We start from the raw sequence: 20,181 nt of genomic DNA on the forward strand, positions 1-20,181 counted from the left end.
ACCAATTAAAGGTGTAGACAGCGGTCTGGGAGAAAACGAACGGAGAGGTTGTTGATTAACAAATTTAGACCCACCTCTCCCTTCATACCCCACCCCTAGCTACACGCCAGAAAGATGATGGACGTGCATCGTCATGGAAACGGCTGTAGAAACTGTGTAGCTGACCAACATGGCGAAGGCCGGACCAGCGAACGCTCGAGGGTCAGTTCGCTATGATACGTGAAGCCATATTTATTGCTGTGAAAGTCGTAGTAATGTGAGGAGTTTTAGTAGTATTGTAGCAAAATATATTATAATATTTAGATTTATAGATATTTTCCGATCAAAGACGTGCGATGCTCCACATAGAAAGGACCAGGTTGTTGAGCCTTTGAAAGAGACTTGACCCACAGACGTACGACGGAGTGGGAGGACGCTGTCCTCAGGAGATTTAGCTGCAGCACTCGTCGGCTCCAGCTGTTTTAAAGCTATTTCTATCGTTAGCTCGCTGCTGTTGTTTGGGTTTCCTGGTTCTTTGATAACCCTGACTCGTCAGACAACAGTCGCCACAACTCGACTGCCAGAATCGATAACATCACAACAAGAGGACATTTTGGCAGATTAGACAATAAGATGAATGTTGTTACTGTTACTGTGACGTGAAGCAGCACAAAGCTAATCTTGCTAACCTGTCCAGCAGAAAGACGCTGACATCCTCGTCTGTTTTCAGCTCTGTTAAATCGCAGAGTTCCCCCCACCGTCAGAAAGCCAGACCACTGTTGACCCGGGTCTTCCCTCTGTTATGGTCATAGACCTGTCTGATCAGCGCCCCCTAGGTGTGTGGGGGTGTACCCTGTTCTGGTGGCTCGGTCTGAGCCACAGTATTTACCTGCTGAAATTCAGAGCCAAGGCTGTGTATTGAAACCTGACTTTTTCTCAACATGCTGTCAGTGATGGTAACTTATGGAGAGGAGAAATACGGCGATTTTGACAAATAGTGCAGATGAGACAATCGCTGACTACACCTTTAGGAGTGCTTATAATTGCAGTATGTGTAAAAACAGGTGTATACTGGTTCCCAGATACAATCATTAAGTTAAACTTTGAATAATATGCTGAAAGCTAAATGAAAAAAGCATATGGTGCCAAAGGGTACCCAAATACGGACTTTTCAGGACCCTTGCTGTAACATACTTACAGTTTCCTTGAAATAAATAATGATGACAAATGCTTTAAACACAACATCTTGAAGGAACCCCCAACCAATTGCTTAGCGGTACCTTAAAACAGCTGCTGAAGGGTTCCTTGTTTATCCAACAACAAGAAAGGAAGGAACCTTGATGCAAACAGTGGCTGTTGAAAAGAAATGTGAAACTAACTGGAAACGCGCTGAAGGACGCCTCATGGTACCTTAGCACAGACTCTAAACAGATCATACCCCTGGTAATCTTAAGGCACATAAGACAGACATTAAAGTATGTGTATTTAATCATTAAGGATGAGCTGAAGTTGGGTACTCTTAAAATGAAGCAGAGAAATTACACCCAGCTTTTGGTAGGTCTGACAGTCTACAGTGGAATTTCACTTTAAAGAATCTACGTTATTGATTCTGAAAGTTCATTAAAATCACAGCGACACATATAAATCCTTAAATTGTCCCGTTTCCTCTTGGCTGACATTATTTCCTCCAGTTCCTGCTCATATTTTTCCTCCTGTGCAGTATTTCTTCCCCGCCTCACTCACGCCAAAGCAGCTTATGAAGACGAGTCTTGGAGTCCTCGCTGTCAGCTCATTTAGCAAGCCATTAATCCATACCACCTCTGAGTGTGTGTGAGAGTGTGTGTGTGTGAGTGTGTGTAGTCTAAAATTCAAAGCTGATTTGGAAACGCCTGTCATTTTGAAGTGAGCATTCGTACATACAAATACACACTGCTCACACAAACACACATAATTCAGACTTCTCCATTTGAAAAGTAAGGCAGGTTCCCTCCCTGCGTGTGTGTGTGTGTGAGCAGTGTGTGTGTGTGTGTGTGTGTGTGTGTGTGTGTGTGTGTGTGAGCAGAGACAAAGCCAGATAAGCAGGGAAAGGGAGCAGCAGGGAGTGAGAGGAGGAAAATGTTGGGGGTTCTGCTCCGGAGTTAAACAGCTTTAATTGCAGAGAATAATGAGAACAGGGTCTTAATGAAAAGGTTTATTAATGGCACATCCAACGAGATTAACGGAGCGCCGAGGAAGGGAGGGTGACGGCGTGACAGCATGACACTCAAAGAAAGAGGAAAGCACAGCGAGAGGGAGAAACAGGTCACAGAGGACTTCAGAATCAGAGCAGTTTCTTCAGGTGAGGCAGGTAACAGCGTGCGAGAAGGGAAAAATGCAAAAAAAAAAGTATAAAAAACTAAACAACTGAAGTAGTGATGGGAGTTTCAGTAAATGAGTTCATATTAAAGGTCTTTTGTGTGTTTTTGTGACAGAAAGAGCACATATGTGTGTCTTTGTTCCTGGATGTTTTGGTTATTTAGTATAAACAGATGACAGATGAAAGGTTTCCATGGTAACCTGCTCGTTAGGCTGTGAAGAGCTGCAGCTGTTTGATAACTTCTGTTTGAGACAGAGGAGGAACAAGCAAAAAGTAGGGTCTGAATTTTCTGTAGCTGTGGCAAAACTATAATTGTTATCAGAAAAATGTAAACAAGAATCTCAAGAAAACATCGATGTGTTTCGCATGTCTGTAAAGCCAGAAATGAGGGCAGGACGGCGAGCTAAAAACATAGCTAGGAGTGGAGCTGAGCTGAAGATGGAGGTCAAAAATAACATTGCAGCAGGCTACAGGAAAATTTGGTTTTGTATCAGATTTGGGCATTTTGTGGCCAAACAGCACAATGTTTTGTCAAGATACTCCCTTTGATAGAAGCAAGAGAAGCCCGGGAATGTTTTGATGTTTTTTTTTTTTTTTTTGATTTTTACATTTTTTTTAATTTGATTATTATAACCATGATTATTATTTTTATTGTTATTACTTTTATTTTTCAAAAAATTCTAGAGTGATGATTCTAATACTTTGATAGTTTTTTATCGTTAAATATTTACATCCCAGTAGCAGCTTCCTTCACTCTGGCTGCTAATGTTACACACTGTAAAAGCAGTGATTCTTGTAAAAGTTTATGTTGCTTAAACAGTAAAATCTCAAGAACCGTAAAAGATATTCAAACGTTGTATAATACATGTATAGCCAAAACATTTGTGGATATTTTAAAGCAAAAATGGATTCTGTAAGTGGAAGCATGCTGAAGTTTTAGTATCTCAAAGTTGAGGGAGATTTAGGCGGTAATGCTGAAGTTTCACTTTCATTTCAAAAGGAAAAAAATTTTCAGAAAAAGCTGAATAAATACAAAAGTCTAAGGAATAGATATGATAAAAGTTATAGCACCCATATCCTGAAGAAGCTGAATACTTTAAGAATTTAATGGTGATGAAAATCGCGGACTCAGCATTTCAACATATATATTCATTTTGTGTGAAAATATCACTCAGTATTTTGCTTTTTTACATGGAAACCAAGGTTTATTTATGGAAATTTTTATGCCCCAGCAGCAGACTACTTCACTCTGGCTGCTGATATTACACACTGTATAAGCAGCGATGTTTGTGAAAGTTTGTGTCGCTTAAAAAGTAAAATCTCAAAAACTGTAAAGATATCTAAATTCTTCAATGTAATGCATTAAAAGGTGAGAGATTTGTGAACATTTTAAAGCAAAAATTAAGTCTGTAAGTGGAAGTATTCTTAAGTTTCAGCATCTCAAATTTGAGGGGGATTTAGGCGGTAATGCTGAAGTTTCACTTTCATTTCAAAAGGGGCAAATTTTGTCAGAAAAAGCTGATTAAATCAAAAAATTTAAGGGTTACAGATAAGAAAAGTCATAGTATCCATGTCCTGAAAAAGCTGAATAATTTAAAATTTGAACAGTGAAAATCAGACAAAATTTGAAGGAGTAGGACGGCCAAAAACGTACGGAAGTTGGAAATGTCACTCAGTATTCAGAGGGACTCCTCCTCCTTTTTGCCTTTTCACATGGAAACCAAAGGTATCTAACCGAGAAGTTTATTTAAGGACTTTTTTATGTCCTAGCTGCAGCTTCCTTCACTCTGACTGCTGATAATACACACTATGAAAGCAGCGATTTTTGTGAAACTTTGTGTCGCTTAAACAGTAAAATCTAAAAAACTGTAAAAGATATCTAAAAGTTCTATCATACGTGCATAGCCAAAAGAGTTGTCAATGTGTTAAAGCAAAAGTAAGGTCTGTAAGTGGAAGTATGCTGAAGTTTTCGCATCTCAAAGTTGAGGGAGATTTAGGCGGTAATGCTGAAGTTTCACTTTCATTTCAAAAGGGGCCAATTTTGTCAGAAAAAGCTTTATAAATCAAAAGTTTTAAGGGTTACAGATGAGAAAAGTCACAGCATCCATGTTCCGAAACAGCTGAATAGTTGAAATCTTGAACAGTTAAAATCAGACAAAATTTGAAGGAGTAGGACGGCTAAAAACGTACGGAAGTTTGAAATATCACTCAGTATTCAGAGTGACTCCTCCTCCGTTTCGAAACCAAAGGTATCTCTCAGAGAAGTTTCTCTGTGAGTGATTATTTTGAGCCCAAGCAGACGCTGCTTCTGTCTCAGCTCTTACTTCTTTGTCGGAGTCTCGTCACTTTGAGGATGACTTGTCGAAGAACCTGCTGTGTCATCTCTCAAAGCACAGAGCTGCTGACCACGTTTTCTTTTCTTACAAGTCAAGCACAAGAACATGTTTTTGTCGAACCAAAGAATAATCCGCGACAGGGCTTAGCACACCCCGTGGACCGCGGCCAGAGCAGCAGAAGTCTAATCTGCTTTATGGCACTCAGATCTGGAGAAACCAAACAATTGCGAGCCACAGCGGACACCAAACTACACAGGAGGAGGCTGTGCAGGGTACACAGAGTCCAGGCCAACAAACACAGCACAGAGGTCCAGGGCAGGGCATAGGAAACAGGGAGGACAGATGGTTGGAGGGATGTTTGAGGCTGGCTGCTCATGTCAAACAAGAGAAACCCTCCGTACAGTCGACTGAAACACCTCCTCAAACTGTCTCCTCTCACTTTTCCTGCTCATTTTTCTGATCAGTTTTGAAATATTTCTTTCTCACACCACTTTTTTTTCTCTCACTTTACCAATATTAAGTTGATTTGTATGTAACCCTGACTGTAAAAGCTTTATTAGTGTGAAGTTCAGGGAACAATTTGGCAGCTGCAAAGTAGAAAAAGAGGAAATATTTGGATGTTGAGCTCTGCAAACCTCCCTGGTCTCACTGAAAGCAAACTTATGTGCTGGAAACGTTGCTCCTGGTTAAAGGAAGCAGCTGGTTTGTTACCCAAAGCATGCTGGGATACCAAACCACACAGAGCAGGGAGGAGGCTTCTTCTTTAAAATGTCATATCCAGCTGGAGAAAACACCTTTTGGATTGAAAAAGACTCCTTATGCACCAAAAATGACCCGGCAGTGATGAGTGGGTAAATTTAAAGTCCTTGGTGTTTGAGGCCCCACTTCTTTAACACGTTGTGAGCCACATAGCAGATCTTTGAGTGTCGGCCTTGTTATTTCAGTAAGTCTTGAGGATCTGATGAAGATCTAGAGACATTTTAAGAACAGATTCAGGGATTTCTACAACATGTGAATAAGCAGAGGTTTGAAAATCTGCACATGCTCAGTCCAAACATTCAGACTTCTTGTTTTAAATTCAAGATCTTAACCTGACTTGCTGAAATGGCTCTTACAGAAGAAATAGGAGAAGTGGAGTTGATCAGATCACCCTGTGGTTTTCTGTATTCATCCTCTTCTCTTTTCTCCTCTGGATCAATATTCATCTCCTCTCCCACATCTCTCCGTTCATACCTGTTTCTCCTCTCTCCTTCTCCTCACACTGAGCCCGGCCTCTCAGACGCTCTGAGCCAAAGCAAACACTTCAGCGCGACCTTCCCTCTCCAGCAGGGCCAGAGCCATCGCCTCAGTAACAGCTTCCTCCCTCCGTCAGAGCTAAACATAGAGAGTAAGCCGAGCCGTGGAGGAGCAGGACGTCTCCTTTTAGAGCCTGTTTAAGTTTGGAACAGCTTAATGCAATCGATGCCTGTGAATTATTGATGCTGTGGAGAGAAACCGAACCGCTGTCGGCTAAAGAAAGGATGCATACAGTATCTCAGCGTGTATCTGACGTCTACAAAGAGGCAAACGCCGTCAGACGCTTTCAGACTGACAGGAGACAGGTGTTAGACGTCACAGCAGACAGGGGCTGACATTTGGAGGCTTTGGAGGTGGTGTGAAGGTTTCTGATCTGAGGTTAGATGTGCTTTATTTTTCTGTCCTCATGGAATGATTCAGACAAAGTGTTTTATTCTTATAGAGTGAGTCAGTGGAGTCCACAGACTTTTTAAAGGTAGAGGCAAAAGGAGAAAAAGGCACACACGGCGCGTTCTGGCCACTGAAGAGGGCACTAATTCCACGCCAGGTTTCGCTCCATAGAGAACATTTCAAGACTCAAGTTTTCCTCCCTGAACACGTGGTTTTTGGGCCCAAAAAAGCACTTGTTTTGTCCCAAAGAGGGCACTTGGGCGCAAGTTTGGCCCCCAAGAGGGAACTTTCAGGCATATTTGGCCGACAAAAGGGCACTTGTGCAAAGGTCTGTCTCCCATGAGAGCAATCAAGGATACAGTTTGGGGTCCAAGAGCAAATCTTAGTGCGTGTTAAATACGTAAACACAAGTTTTTTTCTAAGAAAGCCTTAAGCACACATTTTGCTCCCAAGAAAGCAATTCAGAACACGGTTTTTGGGCCCAATAGAGCACTTGAGTGCAAGTTTAGCTCCCAAGACGGCACCTTAGGGCAAGTTTGACTCCCAAGAAAGCATGTTTAGTCTCAAGAAGGCACTTGAGCGCAAATTTGGCCTCCGAAGAGATCATGTTTGCGCACATTTAGCTGCCAAGAGAGCACTTTAAGGCTTGTTTGGCTGACAAAGGGGCACTTTGGCTCCCAAGAGAACTCTTTAGTACACAGTTTTTGGTCCGAGAGGGAATCTTAGCAAGTTTAGCTCCCAAGATGGCACTTTTGGGGGTGTGTGGCTCCCAAGATAGGATTTTAGCGTGCAATTTTGCTTTAAAGAGAGCACCCTAGAGGATGTTTTGTGCCCAAAAGGGTATTAAGACATATGTTTTGGGGCACAAGAGAGCACTTCAGCACATGTTTGGCTAACTCGAGGGCACTTAACACAGACCTTGCCCCCAAGAAAGCAGTTTGGGTTCCAGGGGGGCACTTTAGCTCATGTTTTTCCCTAAGAAAGCCTTAAGCACATGTTTGGCTCCCAAGAGAGCAATTCAGCACATGGTTTTTGGGCCCAAGACAGCACCTTAGGGCAAGTTTGGCTCCCAAGAAAGCATCTTAGGCCTCATAAGGGCACTTGAGCGCAAGTTTGGCCTCCAAAGAGATCATGTTTGCGCACATTTGGCTGCCAAGAGAGCAGCCAAATGTCGACACTATTTTGGCCGACAAAAATGCACTTTAGCACAAGTCTGGCTCCAATCAGAGCAACCCTGGATGCAGTTTGGGGTCCAAGAGCAAACCTTAGTGCCAGATTAGCGCCCTATGGGGCACTTTAGCACATGTTTTCCTCCCTAAGAAAGCCTTTGTCTGCATGTTTGTCACCCAGGAGAACTCTTCAGTGCATGGTTTTTGGTCCAAGAGGGAATCTTAGCGCAAGTTTAGCTGCCAAAAGGGCATTTTAGTGTGCAGTTTTGCTTCCAAGAGAGCATGCTAGAGAATGTTTTTTGCCTTAAAAGGCACTAAGACATGTGTTTTGGGGCACAAGAGAGTACTTTAGTGCATGTTTGGCTGTCTAGAAGGGACTTTAGCACAGATCTTGCTCCCAAGAAAGCAATTTGTGATGCAGTTTGGGGCCCAAGAGGGCACTTTAGCGCTATTATTCTCTCTAAGAAAGCCTTAAGCGCATGTTTGGCTCCCAAGAAAGTAATTCAGCACATGGTTTTTGGGCTCAAGAGAGCACTTTAGTGCAAGTTTAGCTCCCAAGAGGGCACCTTAGGGCAAGTTTGACTCCCAAAAAAGCATGTTTGGCCCCAAGAGGGCACTCAAGAGCAAGTTTGGCCTCCAAAGAGATCACTTTAGCGCATGTTTGGAGAACTTCAGTGTGTAATTTTGCTCCTTAGAAAGCACTCTTGCACTTTTTGGTGCCCAAGAGAGCACTTAGGCACAAGTTTGACTCCAAAAAAAGGGTCTTTCACATGTGTTTTGGCTCCGAAGAGGCCACTTTAGGGCGTGTTTCTCAACCATTGGGTCATTGAATGGTGTGACACCTGCCTGCCTCCCTCCTCAGCACACCACTGGGTTAACTGCATATCTCACTTCGAGCTGTTTGAGTGGTGAAAGGAAAGTGTGTTGAATCTTTGTGACAGATCTCAGTTCTTGAGATGTCCTGATTTCAGGAAGGAGGAGCGGTTAGAAAGCTGGGATGTCTGTGAGAATTAGGCGGCTTAACTGAACCATGTCATCTCCTCGTATAAGTCCCTCCCCAAAGGGCCATCCTGAGATTTGTGAAATCAATTAATCTTTTTTTTGTGGAGCCAAAATGGCCATCAGTTTCCTCAAATCTCCCCCAGAAATTAGGCAAATGAGCCTCGATAAGTCGTCGTGGTCCCAGAAGTGGCCCAAAGTGCCGTCCTGACATCCAGAAGATTGATTTATTTTCTGTGTGAAGCCAAAGAGGCAGCGCCCCCCCCCAGACTCCTGAAGTCCCTGCTGTAAATTAGGCTGCTGAACCGTGATATGTCTTCTTGTCAGTCTTTCCCCAAAGAGCCATGATAGGATTCCTGAGCGCTGTTCATCCGTCATCATCAGGATGGGGATGGGACGATGGCGAGGAGCCGGTTCCTGCGAGTGAGGGACAGAAAAACACGATCCTGAAGTAACGTCCCCTCCTTTTCTTTTTCTTTCAGAAGGGTCACCACGAGATCAGAGAGCTCCGTCAGTTCCACTTCACCAGCTGGCCCGATCACGGCGTCCCCTGCTACGCCACCGGACTGCTCGGCTTCATACGACAGGTCAAGTTCCTCAACCCGCCGGACGCCGGGCCCATCGTGGCGCACTGCAGGTAAGAACGCCGACGCCTCAGGGTTATCACAGGAAGGGTCGCAGGAACCGGCTCCTCCTTTTTTAATATGTTGTTTTTCTTTGGTGTTAATGGATCTTAAAGCAGGTTTTAAAGATTTTAATTAATATGTAAAAATGTGCCAGTATCACAATAAACCTTCTCTGATCTTTCACCCTAAAACTGGAAGGAAAAGGAGAAATAAAAAGAAATAAGAAATGAGACAAGAAAGACGTTAAGGTAGGACAGAGGAATATGAAAGGAAGGAAGGAGGACATGGGCAGAAAAAGGCATCAAGAAAGGAAGGAAGGAAATAAAGTAAGGGAACAAAAATAAATAAATAGGAGAAAGGAAGAAAGGAATTTAAGAAAGGAAGGAAAGGATCTTGCCAGACAAGACAAAGGGATTGGGGGACAAAAGGAAGGAAAGCAGGAAGGAAGGAAGGGAGCTTTAGCTTCATAACAGGAAGGAAGGAAATAAAGTAAGGGAAAGCAATAGAAAGTTTAAAAGAAAGAGGGAATTAAGAAAAGAGGTAAGGAAGAAAGAAAGGAAGGAAGGAAAGGAGGAACAAGGGAGGAAAAAAGAAAAGGATATAGGGGATGGAGAAGGGAAGGAAGGAAGGAAGGAAGGAAAGGAGGAACAAGGAAGGAAAAAAGAAAAGGATATAGGGGATGGAGAAGGGAAGGAAGGAAGGAAGGAAGGAAAGGAGGAACAAGGAAGGAAAAAAGAAAAGGATATAGGAGATCGAGAAGGGAAGGAAGGAAGGAAGGAGGGAAGGAAGGAAAAGAAATAAAGAAAGAAGGAAGGAAGGAAGGAAGCTTCAGCTTAAATAAAGGAAGAAAACAAAATAAGGGATGGAGGATGGAAGAAAGAAACAAAATGATGGAGAGTTTAAAGAAAAGAAGGGATTAAAAGGAGAAAAGGAAGAAAGGAAAGGAAAGGAAGGAATAGAAGAAGGAAGAAAGGAAGGGAATCTTAGCTTTTTAAAAAGAAGGAAGGAAATAACGTAAGGGATCAAGGGTGTAAGAAAGACAAAGTGGTAGAGAGTATAAAGGAAAGAAGGAATTTATAAAGGAGGAAAGGAAGAAAGGAAAGGAAAGGAAAGGAAGGAAAAGAGGAATAAGGGAGGAAAAAAGAAAAGGATAGAGGAGATGAGGGAAGGAAAGGAAAGGAAGGAAGGAAAGGAAGGAAGGGAGGCAGGCAGGAAGGTATTTTTGGTTCATCTACACGAAAGGAGGAATTGAAGAAAGGACAAAGGATGGAAGGAAAGAAGGAAAGAAAATAATTGAGGGAAGAAAGGAAGGAGGAAATAAAGAAAAGTAGGAAAGTAAGTAAGGAAAGGAGATGAAGGGTGGAAGGAAGCTTTCGTTCTTTAGAGATAACCTCTGCACAGTCCAGTCGTAAAGTGAAGGTAGACGCTGATCAGAGGATGAAACAGGTTTTGAATCGTGGGTTAATCTCAGGAACAGTGAGGAGCTGTGACGACCCTTTGAAGGCCCCGTGTCTTCCCGCTCTGACGGGTTGGGGGTTCACCTCCCTCTGTGGCCCCTCCTCCTCCTCCTGCTCGCCGCTCTGAGGCGTATTAAGGTGGACCACTAAATAGAATACATTAATGTTAAGAGCTCCTCCAATCTGAGAAAGCCACTCTGCGTTTTTTCCAGGGCTTGTCAGAGCGCTGACCTTTTTAAGCCCGAGCCCGCTGACAGCCCGGCCCTCAGCTCAGCTGTTACATCCCATAAAGAACAGAACATGGAGGTTAAATATACTGTCGCCATGGGGATCTTAAGACTGTCACTTATTTTTTCCTTCCTCTGTTTCCGTCCACTGATGTCGAGGTGCGATGAAAGTGGGGTGGAAGGTGATTTTTTTTTTTCCTGCTGCCTACTTCTTAAAGGTTAACACCATCGATCTAATTTACAGACCAGGAGATGTGTGTGTGTGTGTGTGTGTGTGCGTGTGTGCGTGTGAGTGTGTGTGTGTGTGTGTGTGTGTGTGTGTGTGTGTGTGTGTGTGTGTGTGTGTGTGTGTGTGTGTGTGTGTGTGTGTGTGTGTGTGTGTGTGTGTGTTCATGTTGTCCAAAGAAGGGGGGATGAAGTAGAAAAATGAAAAAAACCTACTGCAAGTGTGCCACCAAATTATTTCTAAAATAACATGTTTTTTTAATAATCATTATTATTATTATTTTATTATTATTATTATTATTTTTTTCCATCTAGTATTATTTATTCATTTATTTATTTATTTATTTATTTTATTTTTATTTATTTATTTTTATTAATTTATTTTTTAATATTATTATTGTTATTTATTTATTTATATATTTTCATTTTTTATTTTATTTATTTATTTATTTTTATTTATTTATTTTTAACATTATTATTGTTATTTATTTGTTTATTCATTTATCTTATTTTATATTTTTTCATTATTTATTTATTTATTTATTTTCATTTATTTATTTATTTATTTATTTATTTATTTATTAATTTGGGGGGGGGGGTAAATTATGTCACATTTAAAATATGAAAATATCCAGAATAATATTTTTTATATTAATGCTTTATAAAATTATTAGACAGTTATTGCAGTTATCGGTAGGACCACTTTGCAGTGGGACCACTTTGCATTACTCAGTTCAGTCCTCTACGCTCAGTCTTGGGCCTTGGTAGGAGGCATGTTAGCCAGATGCTGATAGCCGTGTCAACTACATAATAGCATGATGCCTCAGCAGCGTGTCACAGTATACCCACTAATTAATCCAACGAAGAAGAAAAACGAGACAAAGTAAACAAAGGAACCCTGTTTGTGATGCTGATTTACCAAAAAAACAGGAAGTTTAAAACATGGAAGGTTATCTGTTGTTCTTTATTACCGCTGTCACACAGGAAGTGATTATTCTTTCCACCAATCAGACTGCAGCATTTCTAGCTCCACCTCCTGGGGTTGGATCAGTATATCTCCCACCCTAGAAAGTACGCTGTCCAATCAGAGTGAAGGGGGTTTGTGACGCCTTAAAGAGACAGCAACAAAGGAAGCGTTGATCATGTAAAGAGACTACAGGGGTCCTGGAGGGACAGAATTAAGAGTGAAAAAGGCACAGCACCTCCTTTTTTTTAATGGTACCATCATATTTAATCATTTTTATTTGGGGACTTTTCCTTTTTTCCAGTTTTAAAACTCTGTTTTGACCAATGAGGTTGACTTTCTCGCCTCACTTTTAATGTTTTATTTTGAAAGTCTGACTCAGTGCTGGCTTCAGCTCTCTGTGACCTGGAGCTCCTGTGGTAAAATGACATATTTAACTGTCCCTGCAGGTTTGAAACCCTGCCACATGCCCATTTCTGAGTATTCAAGCTTTTCTAAGAAAAACAGACGAATGCAGAAAAACGTGATTTTTAAAACTTGAGACGTCAAACTGAGAAAGTTATTTTGATCCTTTAAAAGAACAGAGAGGAAAAGAGGAAGCAGTGTTTTTAGACAGGGACACACACCACGGGTCAGAGACAGACAGGTAATAAGATCAGGAATGAAAGGTTCCCACAGACAGAGAGGGGGGAAGAGAACAGCGGACGGACCAACGAGCCGAGCAGACGAGGAAACAGACGGCTCCGGTTAAAGTCTGTGGACAGACAGGCAGGAAGTTATGGCAGTCACTTCCAATTTCCGGGGGCACTCTGACGCTATTGGCCTGTGTCATGAGCATCCAAACACACACACACACACACACACACACACACACACACACACACACACAGGCCCAGCAGTACCTCAGTCTCTACATTAATCACAGAGGTTGACAGGTAATCTGCCGAGGCGCTCCTTCCTTCCTTCCTTCCCTCCTTCCTTCCTTCCTTTTTCTGTCTCCCCCCTCCCGTGTTGGGGGATTGTAAAGTGAAAGATAGCCTCCATCCCTCCCTCTCCCTATCGCTCCACGCTTCATCCCTCTCATCTCCTCGCCTCCTCCTCTCTTCTCCTCCCTTGATCTCTCCCCTGTGACGACCACTTCCATCACTCCCAATCACTAACCTCTCTCCTCCATCTCCCACTTCGCCTGTTCAATCCGTCCGTCCATCTGTTCTCCTGTCCCTGCTCTTGTCTTTCTCCCTGAGGCGTTTCTGCTCCGGATGTGTCGCTTTAACATCTGACATGCAGTATCATAGTCGCTACACGTCTGTGTGAGCCAGAGAGAAGAAGAAGAAGAAGAAGCTCTGCCTTCATATCTGACTCTGTTTACTGCGTCACATCAGTTCTTCTGTCGAACAATCAGTGAAATCCTGCTGCTGATTGAAAAACTGAATCTGGGCAACAAATATTTAGTTATTGAAGCATTAAAAACATGAAAACAGATGAAGAGTGTGAGGCTGTGGGTCTGTGAGAGGCACTGGGAGCTGTAGGTGGTGCAGTGAGGGATGAAGTATGGAAGCCCATTTCTGCCAGTTACAAAAAAAAAAAAAGTCAAACTAAGAAGATGAAAAAAGCAACAATTATGAGATAAGAAGTTGAAATTGGTAGATAGAATTACTGATTATGTGAAAAAATTATCAAAATTATGAGAAAAGAAGTCAAAATAATGGGAAAAGAAGCAAAATTATTAGATATAAAAATGCATAATAATAAGATTTAAAAAAGTCATAATTATGAGAATAATAGCTAAAATTATTAGAAAAAAATCTAAGAAAAAAGTTGAATTATTAGATAAAAATGTCAAAATTATGAGACAAAAAGCCAAGATTATGGGAAAAAATAGTAGTTATGAGATTAAAAAAAGTGTTTGTTATGAGAACAGAAGTCAACATTTTGATAGAGAATTACTGATTATTAAAATAAAAAGTCAAAAATAATGAGAAAATAGTCAAAATTATAAGATAAAAAGTGATATTAATGAGATAAGTCAAAATTATTAGATAGAATTACATACTATGAGATAAAAATGTCAAAATTACTCGGGAAAAAAAGCAAAATTATTAGATAAAAAAAATGATAATAATAAGATAAAAAAAGTCAAAATTATGAGACAAAAAGTCAAGATAATGGGAAAAAATAATAGTAATGAGATATAAAGTGTTAATTATAAAAATAAAAGTCAGCATTTTTAGAGAGAATTACTAGTTATGAAATTTAAAAAATTAAAATTATGAGAAAATAGTCAAAATTATAAGATAAAAATCATATTATTGAGATAAGAAGTCAAAATTATTAGATATAATTACTAATTATGAGATAAAAATATTAAAATCAGGGGTAAAAAAAAGCAAAATTATTAGATATTGAAATGATAATAATAAGATTAAAAAAAGTCATAATTATGAGAATAATAGTTAAAATAATGAGAAAAAATAATTGAGTTGAAAAGTCAGTTATGAGATGAAAAAGTGTTTATTATGAGATAAGAAGTCATAATTTTGAGAGAATTTCTAATTATGAAATAAAAAATGTCAAAATTATGAGATAGTTACTTATCATTAGATTATAAAAATAAAGATAGATTTAAAAAAATTAAAATTATAACATTAAGAAGTGTAATGAGTTACATGAGGTTGAATAGTTAAAGGCCGAAATTATGAGATTTGAAGTCAAAATGATGAGACGTGAAAAAAAGATCAAAGTTTGGAAACAAAATGTCTAAATTATGACATAAAAATTTGAAATTATTAGATAAAAAGTCATAATTAAGAGATAAAAGACAAAAATGTGAGATAATCTGAAAATTATGAGATATAAAGTCTGAACTTTGAGATAAAAAGTCATAATTTTGCCATAGTAGAAATATTTATCCCCAAAGTCCTTTTAAGGGTGCGTCTGCTCAGCTCTTTTCCCTGTCAGTCTGTGAGCAAAGTTCTTATTTTATTTGTGGTACAGTGTTTAAAATATGTCTCAGTGTACCCACAATCCATTTCTCTATCATATTAGACATTAGATAGAGCAACCTTCAGAGTACAGCTTCCGCTCTGTCTTTGGGAAGGTTTCTTCCTGTAAACTATCTCAAAATTATGACTTTTTATCTGATAATTCTGAATTTTTAATCTCATAATTATGAATTTTTAATTTCATGGTTTCAGACTTTATTATCTCATTTTTTTTAACTGGCTGAAATGGGCTTCCATACTGAAGTGAAACAAAGATTTTATAAACTACCTTTACTGTGTTTTCTAGCTGAAGGTTTGTGTCAGCAGGGATCTGTTAGTCGTGGATTTGTTGTTTGTAAAAGTGTCTGCAGACAGAAATAAGGAGGAATCCTTCACTGTATTTCCTTCTCTGTCCCTCAGCGCCGGGGCCGGCAGGACGGGCTGCTTCATCGCCGTGGACATCATGCTGGACATGGCCGAGAACGAAGGCGTGGTCGACATTTTCAACTGCATCCGAGAGCTGAGGTCACAGCGGGTCAACATGGTGCAGACAGAGGTGAGCGTGCGTGAAGATCACAAACCACAAACACATATGACCGTAGTTTAAAAAGAGGCAGATGACTCAACATGAACACACTCTGCAGCTTTCTGTCAGATCTAAAGTAAAGTTTGGAAACTTTTTAATCAAGAGAAGAAATCCTGAAACAGAAGAAAAAAGAGAAAGTGAGATTAGCTTCATTAGCTGCTAGCTCTCCGTTAGCTCGTCTGTATCTGTGGAGTCAGGAGCATAAAAACAGAGACAGAGAGTCTCTGAACTCCTCACAGACTGATTTCATCCATCCCAATCAGTCCATCAATATTTAACATTTCCTGAATAATAGATGACACCACTGCAAACACACACAGGCGTACCACGCGCATACACACACTCAGATTGAGGACTGTGTGTGTGTGTGTGTGTTTGTAGAGAGTGATGCAAACTCAGACACACCTGCAAACACACACACAGAGATAAACACAAAGTTTGCAACAAAAACTTTTCAAGTTTAGAGAAAATTTTTCTTCTTCTTTGGAGCCCAGTTTTCTGATTTTTTGTTTTTTTTAATCTCAACATCAGAATCATGAATGAGGCTGATTAATTCTTAATAAGACTCAGTTTAATCAGAGGAAAAGTTTTCTTAGTGTTTTTTTCCAACAAACAGAAATGAATCAAAGAGAAAAGGAGGATGTAAGAGTCAGTGAAAACAATGAGTCAGGAAACTTTTACAGAGATGAGGAAAATATAAAAGTCACATGTTTAGAGTCGTCACTGCGTCTCTGCAGGAGAAAAAGTCATGACTTATTAATGAAAAATCTAAGGCTGACTAATACCTAACACGTCACAGTTTGGTTCACTTAGGACAAAGATTTTAATACTTAATGAAAATTAACGAAACTGACGTTTTCCTGAACTGATATAAAAATAAAAATGTAGTTTTATAAAAAGAAACAATAACACACTTAAACTGTAGTGTGGGTTTAAAAACTAACTGAAATAAACTTTGTTAACTGTGCTCCCCCTGGTGGCTGGCTGCAGTATAGGTTAAAAATCCATCTCCCCAGTCATTCCAGATGGGCTGTGGTCAAACTTTAAAAAATTAATCCACCTGGTAGAAATGTTTCTCACGTCTGATTGTTGTGGTGATTTGAAGATATCATTTGGCTGTCTTGTATCTAAGTCCTCTTTTTTCTGAAAAGTTTCATTTTCATTAGTTATACGAGGTTAAAAACGAGGTTTTACGTCACGTTTAACGATGATTGACAGCTGACGTTCCTGCATATTTTTTTCAGGGATTGTAAAATATGTCTGGAGGTAGAGTCAGGAAGTGATTTGACTCTTGAAAGAAAAAAATAATAATAATTTGTCACCCAGCTCCACTCAGATTCTCCCAGAATCCCTCACAGTCTCGACTGCACAGACTCTGGCTGCCAATGGCTGCGCCTGAGACGGGGAAATTTTGGCTTCAAAACCGTACAATGATAAATGGTGGAGCCACGCTGTCCTCTCTATATACAGACTATAGTAGCGACTACTGAGGCTACCTTTGACCCATGAAAAGGGAGAGTCTTTGGTAAGATGAGATGAGAAACGTAAGACTGCCTCATCTGACATTTCCTCAACTGTCTTTTGAAAACTGTTCAAATCTCCCAGTGGAGGGAAAGCTGACCGAGCTGTAAACCCTCTACATCCTGCTTCTACTTTCAGTTTCCAACCTTGTGGTTCTGCGTCACTTAAGAAAAAAATATAGAATAGAAAAATACTTTATTTATCCCCGAGGGGAAATTCAGGAGTCACTGCTGCATTTAAGAAAACCAAAGTAAGAAAGTGTATAGAAAGTGTAAAAAGCTCCATAAGAAAATAGATGCTGACAGCTTGTCCATCATTGTCCAGTCAGCCAGCCTCCACCTCCACAGGGTCCAGGACTGAGCTTCTTCAGCAGTCTGTTCAGTCTCTGTCTCCTGGATCCTGTCTGCTCACAGCAGGTGAAGCTCTTCACATGTGGCCTTGGTGTCTGCTGTTAGCTCTGTTAGCCATGTCTGTGAATAGCATGATGCTACTCTGCCCTCTGGTATTCCCTCTGTTGCTGGGTTAGCACAGCTAGCTCGTCCATCTTATTGGAGATAGATCTTATGTTCCCAATAACGATGAATGGAAGGACAGGTCCATGTCGTCACTTCTTAGCTCACAGCACGTCGACCTCACCTCCTTCTCCTCACCGTGTGGGGAGACATCTGGCCTAGCACCAGTTAGCATTGACATGCTACAGGCTGCTAACAGCTGATTTCACATGTAAACAATGCAGCCATGGTTACATGTAGGATCTCCAGACAAACGCAGGAGAAAAGTAGTAAAAATATCACTGAAGACACAAAAAGTTTGGTGTCCATGACCAACAAATGAACCATACACTCAGTCAAAAATCTGATGAATCGTCTTCTGTATTCCCCAAAGTTTGGAGCTCATGATCCCATAAAAACAGGATTATTTGTTAAAAGTTGAGCCGGTCTGTCAGCAGAGACCTGCAGTGACTCACTCTTCTCTGTGTTTCCTTTTAATTCGCTCCGATCAATCATTTTTAAAGACTGCGCCTTCAGATGTTCTGTGTTTCATTTTGGAACAGAAGTGTTCATTTCATCTCTAAGCCACCTTAAGCTGAAGTAATCCATCCCGCCTCTGCGCTCCATTTGTACCCCTGATGGAAACCTGCGTATCCAAAAAGTCAACTTCACGGGAAGAAAGAAAAACAGCCTCATTCTCAGAGTGACGGCTCCAGCTCCAACACCGGGCGGGGAAATGACTTCTGAATGGGTTTGAGACGACGCAGGGAAGTTATGTGTATGTGTGTGAGTGTGTGTGTGTGTGTGTGTGTGTGTGTGTGTGTGTGTGTGTGTGTGTGTGTGTGTGTGTGTGTGTGTGTGTGTGTGTGTGTGTGTGTGTTTGCACTTGAAACCAAGCTAAATGCATTCTGCTCTTCCTTTTAAACGTGTGTGGGACCAATTTGTGTCAGCGCTGAAGCTGCTTGACGCCATTATAATCCTGCTTCACAAGACACAGAGTAATTCCTCTTTAAAAGGCACAGGGGGAGTGTGTGAGTGTGTGTGAGTGTGTGTGCTTTCATGTACTCTCCCATGTGTGTGTGTGGTTGGAGTAGCTAATGGCCAAGCGAGGACATTTTAGCGATGCTTTTGAAACTCTCCTCTCCGCTCCAAGGGCGGCAATTAACGCTGGAGGAGGAGGGAGGGAAGAGGCAGAGAGGAGCGAGACGGTTTGAGACGACGGACGAATAAAGTGTGAGAGGAAACACGGGAAGGTTTGGGTGAGGGAAGGTAAACGCTGGAAGAGGTGAATTAACATGCACGGTGTCGGCTGGAGCTCACGTTGGCTGAAGCTTTTACCAGCGGGTGCGTTGGAGCACAAAGAGCACACTTGATGCAGAGCACACACACACACACACACACTCTTTATTCACTCTCAGGTTGCTGAGAGGGAGCGCGCTCAGAAAGATGAATCCACTAAAAGTCTGATAAAAGCAGGAAGTTTGTGGCGGCTCATCCCGATGGCGTCAGATCGTAACCACAGGAGCAGGATGTTTAACCAGTGTTTGTTTGACGTTTCAGGAGCAGTACGTGTTCGTCCACGACGCCATCTTGGAGGCGTGTCTATGTGGGAACACAGCCATACCGGTGTGCGAGTTCAGAGCCATCTACTACAACATCAGCAGACTGGACCCTCAGACCAACTCCAGCCAGATCAAAGACGAGTTCCAGGTGAGGACACACACCCTCACACACACCTCCAGCACAGCTCCACCTGGGTGGATGTGCCAAAAGGTCTGGGGCAGGGTTCAGGTCCCCTCCTCTGTAGAAACATGCAAAGATACAGAAAACATTTTGCCAGATGTCCATTCACCAAAATCTAAATCAAACTCCACCCACAGCTCTCCACAGTCACTTTTGGAGGTCTAAAGGATGTTTACTCCATAGCATGTGATTAAGGTTCATATGTCCTGATAGTTATGATCAGGGCTCAACATTCAGCTCCTACACAAACACAGACTGCAAGTCCTCCACACTGCAAAACCTGAAATCTATATTTCATAGAAGTAGTTTTACTAGATTTAGTCTGAGTCACATTCACCAGCTCACTGTCAAGGCCGGGAAAAAATCTTTCTTTAAGATATTTAAAGAGAAGAATGATGACTGAATTGCTTTTAAAGTGTAAAAAAAACTGCTAAGGTAAGAAAACATGCACTTTTTAGTTTCATGTATTGAAACATCATGCTAACTCTTTGTGAGAACAAGCTAAAGGCAAAAACACAAGCTAAAGGTGATGACGCAAGCTAAAAAACTAGCTTAAGGTGGATACACGGGCTAAAGGCTAAAACACAAGCTAAAGGCTAAAATAAAGGCTATGACAAAGCTAAACGCGAAAACACAAGCTAAAGGCTAAAACACAAGCTAAAGGCTAAAATAAAGGCTATGACAAAGCTAAACGCTAAAACACAAGCTAAAGGTAAAGATTCAAGCTAAAAAATAGCTAAAGGCTAAAACACAAGCTAAAGGCTAAAACAAAGGCTTCAACAAAAGCTAAATGCTCAAACACAAGCACAAGGCTAAAACATGAGCTAACAGCTAA

The 20,181-nt window shown here is 41.0% G+C and overlaps 1 protein-coding gene across 16 annotated transcripts in view; it reads left to right on the top strand.

Moving 5' to 3' along the window:
• The window catches only part of ptprt (protein tyrosine phosphatase receptor type T), a 486,185-nt gene that overhangs the window by 440,733 nt on the left and 25,271 nt on the right, over positions 1-20,181 (top strand). For 15 of the 16 annotated variants that reach the window (XM_074668102.1, XM_074668200.1, XM_074668111.1 and 12 more), the window contains 3 exons: positions 9,008-9,162; positions 15,426-15,561; positions 19,164-19,313. In XM_074668102.1, coding sequence (XP_074524203.1) covers positions 9,008-9,162; positions 15,426-15,561; positions 19,164-19,313 — 441 coding nt within the window. The remainder of the gene's footprint in view (positions 1-9,007; positions 9,163-15,425; positions 15,562-19,163; positions 19,314-20,181) is intronic. The other variant, XM_074668208.1, reaches the window with a different exon arrangement.

This window comes from Halichoeres trimaculatus, unplaced genomic scaffold (genome assembly GCF_033239565.1).
Source record: "Halichoeres trimaculatus isolate MK-OKI-2021-1 unplaced genomic scaffold, fHalTri1.1 fHalTri1_scaffold_1, whole genome shotgun sequence".
Classification (NCBI taxonomy): Eukaryota; Metazoa; Chordata; class Actinopteri; order Labriformes; family Labridae; genus Halichoeres; species Halichoeres trimaculatus.